General features: G+C 29.1%; 1 protein-coding gene across 1 annotated transcript in view; it reads right to left on the bottom strand.

The window, feature by feature from the left end:
* Window positions 1-7,607: 7,607 nt before the first annotated feature.
* Window positions 7,608-13,313, bottom strand: part of LOC113377523 (protein crumbs-like) — a 44,335-nt gene continuing 38,629 nt past the window's right edge. Inside the window, exons 27-37 of the mRNA XM_026617876.1 lie at window positions 13,212-13,290; window positions 12,687-13,140; window positions 12,500-12,623; window positions 10,753-11,171; window positions 10,506-10,683; window positions 10,223-10,426; window positions 10,030-10,157; window positions 9,653-9,791; window positions 8,700-8,802; window positions 8,005-8,176; window positions 7,608-7,851 (exon numbers count right to left, since the gene is read on the bottom strand). Of these exons, the coding sequence (XP_026473661.1) occupies window positions 7,627-7,851; window positions 8,005-8,176; window positions 8,700-8,802; window positions 9,653-9,791; window positions 10,030-10,157; window positions 10,223-10,426; window positions 10,506-10,683; window positions 10,753-11,171; window positions 12,500-12,623; window positions 12,687-13,140; window positions 13,212-13,290 (2,225 nt within the window). The 3' untranslated portion in view covers window positions 7,608-7,626. The remainder of the gene's footprint in view (window positions 7,852-8,004; window positions 8,177-8,699; window positions 8,803-9,652; window positions 9,792-10,029; window positions 10,158-10,222; window positions 10,427-10,505; window positions 10,684-10,752; window positions 11,172-12,499; window positions 12,624-12,686; window positions 13,141-13,211; window positions 13,291-13,313) is intronic.

Here is a 13,313-nt window from a genome sequence, read left to right as displayed (position 1 = left end):
TTTATCACGAATTTTACATTTTCCACATCTAAGATAGATCAAAAATTGTATATGTTAACGCGTGACATAGGCAATTTCATAAATCTAGTCATGGCATATTGATTAATTACTTCATTTTTAACACTTGTATAAGTAAACCGCATTTGTCATGCCTAATATTTTGAAAAACAAAATAGATAGTGGATATATAAACATAACTATTCAAAATATTAAACTGACGCTTTTATATATTTAAAACCGTTTAAAGTATCAAATGAAGAAATTCAGTAATAAATAAATGTTTCGGCAAGATTATAAACTTTCGTTTGTTATTAAAATATATATTGTACTTAATATTATATATTCTATGTTGATATTAAAACTAGTGGGGTGTATGGCATCGTGCCTTAAGGCAAATTGCTGGAACTTCCCGTACCATAACGAAATGTTCGAGGAATACTGAATGTTTTCAAATAGATTATTATAAATATCGTAACATTGTCTAATATTTATAAGAATTATATAATCTGAATTGCAAAGTTGAAATTATTTGTTTAAAGTACATTAGAACTCTAGTCATAATTAAAAATAAAACCTGAATTATTTTCGATATACAAAAAAATTAAAAGTTGAAACAAAAAATTTTTTTTCCAAAATCAATTATTTTGTTAAGACAAGCAGAAAGTTCTTTGAATCATTTAAATCGGACGCTTAGTTCTCTCAAAAACTGCCATTTTTTGTACATTTAGCTCCGTATCTTCGAAATGGCTGGGCCTGCCTTTGCGAAAAACTAATAACCACTTCTCCCAATCATTACTAATTGAATGTTTTTTAGATCATTCAAATCGGATACTCCGTTCTCTAAAAAACACGATTTCTATTTTCTGCACTCTTTGCTCTTTATCTCCGTAACTGCTGGGCCTGCCTTTGCCAAAAACTAATCAGCACACCTCCATATCAATAGGAATCGAATGTTTTTTGAACCATTCAAATCGGTTGATCCGTGCGCCAGAAAACGTGACTGGAAATTTGTATCCATACATACATACATACATACATACACATACATACATACACATACACACACACATACATTTTTTCTGAGGTATGCCAGTAAAATGTTCAGAAACCTTCAAAACGTCGAGAAATGTAAAAATTTTTAATTTCGATTTTCGGCCCATTACAATAACTTATCCTACGGGAAGTTAATAAGTACATATTTTGTTTACATTTCTACGCGTTTTGTAAAATGTATAACCGCAAACGCGGCGCTTACAATTAAAAAAATATTTCCAATTAAAAAAGTTAATTTCTTTCAAATTTTTCAAAAATCTTTAAAGCTTTTAAAACATTTAAATTACGGTACGGAAAATTTCAGTAATTTGCCTTAAGGCACCAAAAAAATTTGAAAGAAATTAACTTTTTTAATTGGAAATATTTTTATATATTTCGAAATTTTTTGAAGCGCGTAAGCGCCGCGCTTACGGTTATACATTTTACGAAACGCGTTCACCATTAGTTAACTATAACTGAGAAAAAAGGGGGGGCCTCGCAAACAAATTTCGCCGACGCCCCCGCATGGTCTAGTGCCGCCACTGTTGACATACATAAACAAACACCCCGACTACAAATGCCAAGCAATATAAGACATCCAATAGATTATTTCACTTTATATTCTACAAATGAATTATTAGACAATATAATAGAAAAAATAAACCATTATGGCAGCAAAAAAATGACCAAATATACTGACTAATCAGTGGTATATTCTAAATGCGAATGAAAGAAAAAGAGATTGTATTGTCTGTTCTGACAGAAAAGCATTAGGGAAAGGCGGCGAATGACATTTTATTGTAAAAACATAAAATAAATTAATATTAAAAATGTATGTCCTTCAATGACTACAAATTTTTATCAAACAAATTGCATAACTTACACAATGAAATCAAGTTTACAGCCAGTACAGTAAATTGTTTTGAAATCGGTGCCGTCCCGTAAGTGTTAAAATTAAAACTGAATTATTTTCGGTATACAAAACAAAAATCTTAAAATTTTTTTTTTTGAAAAATAAAATATAGGAACAAATTTTTTTCCAAAGGCAATTATTTTGTTGCAACAAGCAGAAAGTTCTTGGAATAATTCAAATCAGTATAACAATGAGAAAAGTTATAAAATATATAATATTAACAGTAAAATATTTAATTTATTTTTTTGGAATCTGATTTAAAATTATTAAATAAAAGCCAATATCTAAACTATATATAATAAACTTTATATATTCATAATTTTAATTTGAAAACATGTTAAATACTAATTGCACTGGATTAATGTATATACATTGTACATATGTATATACATTGATCACTTGAAATACTCTTAATAAATAAGAAATGATGTTAAATTTGCTTTAATTCATAGACAAAACTATTCGAATCATATTTTTCAATTTATCAACTTCCCGTAGGGCAAGTTATAGTAATCGCAAAAAAATCGAAAATGAAAATTTTTATATATCTTTACGTTTCAAAGGTTTCTGAACATTTTGGCATACCCTAGAAAAAATGGATGTATGTGTGTGTGCGCGTGCGTGCCTGTATGTATGTGTGTGCGGAAACAAATTTTCGTCGACGATTTCGGGAACACGGATGAAGCAATTAGAATAATTCAAAAAACATTCGATTCGTATTGATAAGGTAACGTGCTGATTAGTTTTTGGCGAAGGCAGGTCTAGCCGTTCCGAAGATACGGGGCAAAAAGTGCCGAAAACGGTAACTCAGTTTTTAAGAGAACGGAGTACCCGATTTGAATGATTCAAAAAACATTTTACTTGTATTGACAAGGTGAAGAACCGATCAAATTTTCATAAAGGCAGGTCTAGCGGTTTCGAAGATATAATGAAAAAAGTAAAAAAAATGCCATTTGGCGGTCAAAAATGAACATTAGACATATGCACATTAAATTATCAGATATTTTATAGACATTTTAACAGTAAGTATAAATTTTGTTTACATTCCTATGGGTTCCGTACCAATGCTTATCCGTTAGACGGCGGCGCGGCGCTTACGCGCTTAGATATTTCGTCTTTATGCAGTTAAAGCAGTACAATTGCTTTGAAAAAAAGTTTTGATCTTCCAAAATATGTCAAAATAAAGAAAAAAAAATTGTTTTAAAAAAAAATAATTTTTTGTCCAATTTATAGTTTCTCAAAAATCTTATTTTTTCGAAGTAAATTTTTTTCAAAAATGTTAATTGTTTTTAAAAAAATAATAATTTTTGGTACGGGAAGTTCCAGCAATATGCCTCAAGGCACGATGCCTTAATTGCCTTAAGACAGAATTCCACTCAACTGCAGTATTATTTTGTAAAATTCATATAGAATTATTTTTGATTTAAACAATTTAAGCACCTGAATGAAAAAGTACATTTAATTTTATCAGCATTGTCATTTATTTATAACAATACAGTACATTTTAAATGAACTGTAAAATAGAAAAACGAAGTCACTGTTTACGAGTGACATTTCGGAACAGATGCAATTTCATTGGCGGCAATGTACGAGAAATATGTAAATAATAGCAATAAACAAATTACCTATATTATGGTGAATTAATCAGAAATAAGTGCACATACAAGTAATTCGATCATCAATAAAATAGAATAGTAGTTACAAACAATATGAACAAATTAATAGTGATTTACCTTAAGTTTTTCCTTATGACAGCAGCCTACCAAAATTTGGTAATTATGTACAATGATGTCCCAGGTTCGCAGCCACTTAAAAGCACATGGCAATTCAATTAAAAGAAACTAAATAGAATAATTCGACCGAATAAAATTGTTCTTTGAAAGAGTTGTTTGTTCCTCTCACGACGCCGGCCGAAGAACTGAACAACGTGCTCTGAATTTACTAGAAATTTTAATGTCGTACGATCAGTGTTGCCAGGTCCACCATAGAGAAAATGTGTAGATAGGCCAGAAAAAATCTGTAGAAAACTTTAGATTCATAGATTCAAATTGAAAAACTGTAAATCTGCAGCTTTATCATTAAATGATGGTAATATTATATAGTTATAATAGAATATTTATAGCATTTAACAAAATATAAAACTAGTGGTATTTTTGAAAAAAAAAGTTGAAAGGGAACGGGCAAGCTCTCCTCTAGCGGATTTTAAGTGAAACTTGGCGCCCAAAAATATGGCGGATGACACACTTATGAGTTGAATTTGCTGTCAACTAATATTTGTTTTGATGTAAAACGTGCATTTTTAGGTTAGACATTTGCTGTAATTCATATTTCTTACATATTCTCATCATTTATCTTTTATGATTTTACAATAACAGAGGTAAGAATAATGAAATTCAAAATATAAATTTTGTTTGCTACTACCAATATGCATACTATTTACAGTCAGGAAGGATATTTAATCAGAAAAATATGAAGAAATTATGAAACTTTTGAGTATCTTTACGCTTTGAAGGTTTTGGCATACTTTAGAAAAAATTGTATTGATAGTGTAGAGAAATGTCCAGGTTTTGGCAAAGGCAAGACTTGAATTTTAATTCACTTATCCACTTGACTTTACTTTGCAATTCACTTTACGTGATTTTTAAAAATATGATATAAGAGTCTTCATTTTAATTCCGCTAGATTAAAACATTAGTAATAAAATTGCTAATACTTGATGCAACTTGCCTTGAGGAAAATGTTACTTAACCTAGTTTTTTTTTACAGCTTCGTCCAATAACATTCCAAGATTTTGAGACTGCTTTGAAACGAGTTCGAGCTAGTGTATCAGATATGGACTTAGACCAATATGTGAAGTGGAATAATTTATATGGTTCTGGATAAATAATTCTGTCTGAAATCAAATAAATAAAAATATTTATTCATTAAATAATTTATTATTTCATTTTTGATATGCACATGTTCAATCGTAATCTTATAATAATAAATGATTTCAAAGGAATGGAATAAAGTTGCATAAAATACTATGTATATCACGAGATCTAATACTAAAATATTTGTTTAAAGGGTTCTGCACCCGTAATTAAATCCTATCATTAGTTTATTATACCAGCAAGATACAAATATAAGGCTTAACTTAATATAAGCTTTCTTATTAAAAACTACAGTTGCTCCCTTTGTTTCGTTTATATTTAAATTTATATAGATAAGTCTCAAAGGCCTTTGGATTGTGATATCACAACATAAATATATATATATATATATATATATATATATATATATATATATATTAGGTCTTTTTGAATATTTGTGTGACATCACAATATATAATATGTTTTATATTCAATAATTATAAATACTTATATATATAAAGTCTCTTCTATGATTTAGAATGCTTTAGACCCCTTGCTCATTTTATTATTAAATTAATTGCTCTTTAAAGGCTTAGTTCCCATATAAAACTTTTAATTTAATTATTGCATTATTATAAATTGATAAAGTTTATTGATCCTATATTTAGCTCTCGATTTAATTCAACTTGCCCTGATTTAATTATAAGTACACTTTTATATAAATATCTATTTTAATAATTATAATTATTTCAAAATTACTTATTAAGTTTAAACTTTAATAATACTAATAAACGCCAATTCATGATAAATGGCGATTAAGATAAGTACACTTTTTCGCTTAAGTCGTAAACAATATTAAATATCAGTTGATTAGATTAGAAAATTTCATAAATTATTTACAAGAGCTTATAGATTAATTCTAAATATATACATAGTTATCGTATTTGAGCACATTTCAGTTTTGTGCAGGATAAAATAAAAATTATTTAAGTACATTCGCTTCTTGAAAAAGTAGTCTGATACATAATAAACATTTTCAATATAACATTAATAAAATAATTAAACAAATAATAATAACAACTTTAAATTGTGAGCATACCCTTTAGAAAATACAATTTAAATTTATTTATTTATAAATAATTTAATAAATTAATTGTTTCAAATCAAATGTATATTTTAATTAAACAAATTTAGACGATTTTTATAACATAATAATTTATTTAAAAAATGTATCGACATTTCTATTAATAAACTACTAATTTGAAAATAAAATTTTCATGAGTAAATAACTTAACCTGCCTCAAGATTAATTAACAAGATTACTAATAGCATTAATCTGATTTTATTTGTTAATTAAACATACAAGCCTCGAATTATCAGTTATATATTATTAGTTATATTGAAAATGCTTTATCCCGTTATCGAGACTACAAATTAATGAATAAAATTCATAATTTTCCACACAATCATTCAATTATATCTATATATACAGACGAAGAAAATTATTTAACATACAAATAATACTTAAATTAATTAATATTAATTTAAACTATGCTTTGAGTTAAGAATTATATTATAACAATTTGTGCACATTATTGTTGTTTAAAAAATTGTTGAGCATTATTAAAACCTTGCAAAGTGATTTTGAAGATGTGGACGCAAATATCACCAGACTGTTAAAAACATTTAAAAAAATAATGTGAAATTAAAATAGGAAAACATAGTTAATTTTATTTTTTAATTATTGATAAGTTTAATTACAAAGGTTTTGGTTTCATTCATAATATATAAAAAATGTATCAAATGTATCTTTTCACAATTTTTTTTTAAATAGATGTCATATGGAACGTTTTTTGCAGTCTGGTATACTTTGTGCAAGCATCATAAAATAAACTATTATTTAAACGTAATATAAACACAACAAGCAATTTTATAAAAATGAATAAATAAAATATTGCAAATATCAAATAAAAATGTGAACAACCAACATTTAACACATAAATAATCTTTAGATAACTTTAATTTGTTCTCACAAAAGACAAAAATTAAAGCAGAACTGATAATTTGGTCTATAATAATAAAAATAGGTCTGTCGAACTTTCTTTTAGCAATTTGGCAATTTAGATTTTGCATTTAGTATTAAAAATATTACATATAGTAATATTTCTTGGCATAGATAATTTTGGATTTAAATAATATAGTAATAATTGCAAGTACCGAGTAAAAGTCTGGTATTTGTGCCAAAAATTTAAATTGCCAGTTCGACATAAAATTATATATATATATATATATATATATATATATATATATATATATTAGGGTCGTTCTTAATATGGACATTTTCGATTGTTCCCAAGGGCTCAAATGGTTCTAAATTGATAAAAAACAATTCTCTGAAAGTTTTTAGCTCTTAATATTGTCTTTTAGATAGTGCGCAATTCAATCAAAGTTTTGTATGGAAATGAAAAAAATTTCAAAAATTTTAAAAATGTTTTTAGATATAATTTAGAGAACAAATGAATGAGTTTTATTCAAAATTTGTCGCTAAGTTATACCTAACATTTTTTTATTTTTAATTTTCGAAATTTTTCCATGCTATTTCCATACGAAGTTTGATTGAATTGCGTATTATCTAAAAGTTAATATTAAGAGCTAAAACATTCAGAGAATTGTTTTTTATCAATTTGGAATCATTCGAGCCCTTGGGAGCAAGGAATTTTGAAAATGTCCACATTGAGGACCACCCTAATATATATATATATATATATATATATATATATATATATATACTAATAAATATTTCTATTCTACTTATCTTATTTCACCCGATCAAATCAACCGTTCCTCAGGAGGTGGTTTCAGTACATTATCCATTTCCAGCCTGGGATTGCAGTACTCTTGCGCACTTGGGCTATAAGTGCCCCTGGTGGCCCTTTTACTCCTGGCCATAATTAACAGTGTGCCCAACAAGGCAGCTCCTAAACCTAATAGTACTGTTACGGTGGGCACCACTATTATAGCAATATCAGCACCACTGGGGCCTCCTAGGCTAACCTGGATAAATGATAATTGGATTTATAATTAGGAAATTTAAACTTATCGAAATTATTTACAGATATAAATCGTTATTACAGCGACAAGAATTAGACTTAGGATATAAGCCAAAACAACTTTAGGTCTAATTACAATTATATTTTTTTTCCTTACCTCTTCCGTGCAATTAACACCAGCAAATCCCTCGGCGCACGTGCACTCGTAAGACGGTCGATCCGTGCAGGTTTGCGTGCAGGTGCCCCCATTCCTGCACGGGTTCTCACCAGTTGTGCATGGATCTAAAAGGCGACATCCAGAACCACAGTATGGAGCCGTACAAACACACCTGGTACAAAAAAAATTAGAATGGTGTCAACACTAATTGTGAGTAAAAGAAATAATTATTAGAATGGTCAATATCAACTGTGATTTTGTCACACGAGTAACAGAAATAATAATTAGAATTGTTAATACCAATGATGATTTTGTCTCACTAACTTTTTTATGATTTTTAGGATTCTGCATTAGTATGGCATCTCAAGATGTGTTAGCGATCTTTGTGGTTTAATATAAGCTTTAAAATATATATACTGCATTCTTATCTGTAAAACTTTCTGGTAAATTTGGGTACTGTGGGTGACAAACAACTTGATAGGTTCCATCAAGACGTTTGCTTAATTGAGAAATGCTTTAAATTTAGCATCTAACAAAAGCCTTATATTTAAAAAATTCATAAGAATTCATTACATAATTAATGTCACACAAAAACCAGACATGCACCTTTATTCTTTTGGGTGACTAATTAGCTGACCACAACTATTCCAACTTTATTTACTTGGATGTAAATTGAATATATAAAAAAAATTTACCTGTATGATCCAGGAGTGTTATGACAGAAACCATCTTTACCACAAGAAACTTTTGTCAAAGCACATTCATCAATGTCTCGTTCACATAAGGGACCAGAATAACCTGGAAATAAATTTAATTTAGACCAAAACATTACCTGAAATAATATTTAAATTTAGAACAAGACATATCTTATATAAAACTAAATATTTGCTTAAAAATATATGGGGTTATGTTAGATTTTTTTTTTAAATCTTGTATATATTGGTTATAAATGTTACAATTTAATGGATGCTGAATTTGATTTCGGATTTAATTGCATAATAACATTATTTATTAACAATAATCAATATATTAATTAAATTATTTCACTGTAACGTTGTTTCACTTCCTGTCTAAATCTTTTACTGCTATGAAGTTTGCGTCAGAGCCAAGATTTGAATAGTAAAGTTAAAAATATATTTATAGTAAGTATTCAAAAATTTAATTAATGCTTGCTTTAATTTTAAAGCATTTAATCTTTTAATTTGATTTAATTTAATATTGACATTAATTTTCAACTATAAAATAATTGTTTTACCGTTTTTCATTTTACTGTTTAAATCTTTTACTGCTATGAAGTTTGCATCAAAGCCAAGATTTGAATAGTAAATTATAAAATATATTATAGCAAAGTATTCAAAAATTTAATTAATGCTAGCTTTAATTTTTAAAGAATTTAATCTTTTAATTTGATTTAACTTAATACTGACATCACTTTTCAACTATTAAAATAATTGTTTTACCGTTTTTCATTTTACTGTTTAAATCTTTTACTGCTATGAAGTTTGCATCATAGCCAAGATTTGAATAATGAAATATAAAAATATATTTATTGCAAAGTATTTAACACAGTTTTTAACAAATTCAAACTTTTAATTTGATGTTATTGAATACTAACATCAATTTTTAACTATTAACTCGACTGTTTTACCTGTATTAGAGCAGTCGCATTCAAAAGCTGCAACCCTGTCAATGCATACGCCATGTATACAAGGTTGTTCGAGACATTCATCAATGTTATTTTCGCAATAATCGCCGTTGAAACCAGCTGGACATTCGCACATAGGATCCTAAATTATATATAAAACCATATTATTAACTAAGGAAATATAATATGAATGTAATGGAAGGAGAGGTATATCAGATTTTCTTCTGGTCTTAATTTTTTATATGTTAATACAGACTTAGATAACCAGAACCCAATTCTTAGGTTTCACGGTTAATTTATTCATATCTCAAAGAAAACTCTGGTTCTTTAATGCAATAAAACAACAACTTTTTATTTTTATTTAGTTTATAAACTCTTACTTGATCGTGCATAACTCTGCAATACCCTCCATTCTTACACGGTTCCAATGCACAATAAGGTGTATCACACAAAGGACCTTGGAAGCCTCTTGCACACTCACACGTGAAATTATTTCCAGTAACCATATCTAAAAACAAATTAAACAGAATTTATTATAAACGTATTTTTATTATATTGCTATATATAACTTACTTCTGGTATTAATGCATGTGCTTCTGTTTCGACAAGGATCATTTGCACATGTTACCAATCTTAAGGCCTCACATTGTGGTCCTGCGTAGTCTGAGGGGCACTTGCAAGAATAACTTGCTATGAGATCTTCACATGTCCCACCGTTTTTGCAAGGATTGGACTCACATTCATTTATTTCTTGCTCGCAGAAGACTCCTGAATAACCTGATAATAAAATTACAATTAGAAATGAATTATGTACATCATAAAAACTGTTACGTAAATTTTGAATATATTTCCTTACCAGGATCACATTCACATTTATATTCAGCAATTAAGTCAATGCATCTAGAATTATTTTCGCACTTAGCATCCTCACATTCGTTGATGTCTGTGGAACAATCTTCACCATCAAAACCAGCAGCACATTTACAGTTGTAGTTGTCCAGAGGATCGATGCAGGTTCCTCCATTCTGGCAATCCTGTGGAGAACAAAAATTTAAATAAATACTTTAGTCATAGTATAGATCAGACCATTTATTATTACTCACATTCTTAAAGCACAGCTCACATCCATTCTTTGGTTTCGGGCTCATCAACTCATAATAATGCGTCAAGGTCCAGTTCTTCGGATACATTTCCAAAATTGGATAAAACGCAAGCAAAGTTTCTCCAATCCTGACTTCTCCAAGACAACCCTTAAACATTGCACCATTCTGGAACGAATCTCCATTTTTCCCATGGGTCAACAAACCGCTGGCTTCGTAATAAGTCTTATTATCTCTGAAAGGCACTAAATTTTCATGCCGGGTATTTTTTTCAGTTTGGCTGGTGTAAGAGAGACCATCGAAAATTACATCTTCTTTTCCACCAAGATAGATCACAGTGTTTTTATCAAAGAGGTTGTTGAATGCTGATTGGTTTATTGTCATGGTTAGTGGGGCGCTGTCTATTTCCCATTCACCAAAACCTAGGGGAAAAAATTATATTTTATGATCTAATGACTTTTTATAAAATTCATAACAAATATGAATCTAGTCTAAAAAAAGAGTGCGCGTAAGGATCACACGCGATTGAAGTAAAACTTATTTGCTACTGTATAAAGTAGCAAATTTAAGTTGAGTAAAAATAAATACATCATATAAAAATTTTGAATAATGTTTATTAGTAATATGGTAACACTCGTGATGCACACATTTATTAGTGTCGTCAATCATTATACACATTTATATAATGATAAATTATAAATTATTATTTATGATGCATTCATTAAAAATATGTATAATATTACAAACAATAATGTAATCAAAGTCGTACTTGAAATATGACATGATCGTTTTAAAGTAATTGCTGATTAATAAATTCTATAATATTCATTCACACAGTGGATTATGTTAAACAACGCCTAAACAAATATTGTTTATGTAACTTCACTCATCCTGTAACAATTGTGTTTGAAGAACTTCATGTAATTAAAATTAACATACATTCATTTACTGTTTGTATTTTTTTACTTTTTCGCTGATGATATAATCTCATTCCTTGAACAGCTGTAATATCCGTCTTGCCTAACAAATTGAAGCCATACTTTTATATTTGTTTTATTTATCAAGCCCTGCACATAGCTTGATCTATGAATCATTTGCTTTTTTATGTGAACGTTAAGTTAATGCAATGATCATCATCAATATTACGAGGTAATAAATTAACCATATTATTAATGTCAACAGGCACATTTATAATTTGGCCAAACATTCCAAATTGTCCATTTGCATGTCGCAATCGTCTAATTTGCATGAAACACAACCTAGGTGAAATTAACCTTTCAGATACAGTATCTAGTTTAGGTAGATAATTTGGTATAGGTGAAAATACAAACTCGTTAAATTTACACAAAGTGGGAATTTTACCCGAATTTAATATCTTTCGACAAGTTTGACATCCAACCTGATTATTTGAATCAATATTCAAAAAACATTATTAAGAATTTGTTTTTGAGCATCATTTGATATTTCTAAGCCACTTTGAAGCCAAAGTCGATCACACACAAAACATACATAGCCAAAGCTATCATTTCTTACGCAGCGCAGATTTTTCCTTAGTTTCATTATTTATTTGCGATCATTTGCACTACAATTATTTATGGGTGACGGGATAAAATATTCTTCCGATCCTGACATTTTTATTAACTCACGAATTATACTGCTCCTAAAGAAGTTTTACTTCAAAAAAATATTTTATGATCTAATGACTTTTTATAAAAATCGTAACAAGACTCTTGTGTATAAAAATATGTACCTGATTCTAAAACACCATCTCGTATTGTAATAACAATCCTGGACCAATCAAAGTCAGGCTCATCTTTCCTGAATCGTCCTGTGACATCAGGTTCATCTTGACTTACTCGAGATAGTATTGTGATCTGAAAACAAATAAAATATTAATTTTTTACTGTTTCAAGTCATTCTAAGCTGTTTTTTATTACCTGGTCCTTATGAGCAGCCACTTCGAAATACATATCATCATTCCTTATATGCATCAAGGTGCCTCCAGCTCTGCTCCTATAATGAATCTCCATTCGTTCAGGTGCAACAGGTCCCTGTCCAGAACCATACTCCTCAATCTCTCTCGAAACCCCATTCGATGCAAGATCTTGAAGATTTGCATCTCTAAGATTTGTTCCATCGCCCAAATACTGATCTTTGTTGTCTATCAGTTTGTCTACTGATGCGAGTTGATTGATGATGGGATCTTTGCCTTCTTTCAAAGCACCTGGTCGGAATACCAAAGGCGCGTCCAGACCAGAGAATGTGGCATTGGAAAGACATTCATAGCCATCTTCCAAGTTGCGGCATCTGGATCCAGTTGGACAATCTTGGAGTTGGCAGAATTCGATGTCTTCGCAACGTTTGCCTTTGTAACCACGAGTGCATTCGCACCTGGAATAGACAGATAAACAAGACGTTGTTATTGAATTATATAATACTTATAATTTATTTCTTTAACTTACTGGAAGTCGTTCCAAGTATTTGCGCAAGTAGCATTATGTTTGCAAGGAGAATGTCTGCATAAGTCGTCTGAAATAACACCAGCCAATACTGATTCAGGATGG

Source organism: Ctenocephalides felis, unplaced genomic scaffold (assembly GCF_003426905.1).
Source record: "Ctenocephalides felis isolate EL2017-DRISC unplaced genomic scaffold, ASM342690v1 CF-g0.4_SCAFFOLD_00845, whole genome shotgun sequence".
Classification (NCBI taxonomy): Eukaryota; Metazoa; Arthropoda; class Insecta; order Siphonaptera; family Pulicidae; genus Ctenocephalides; species Ctenocephalides felis.
This window is presented reverse-complemented; position numbering and strand designations above follow the sequence as displayed.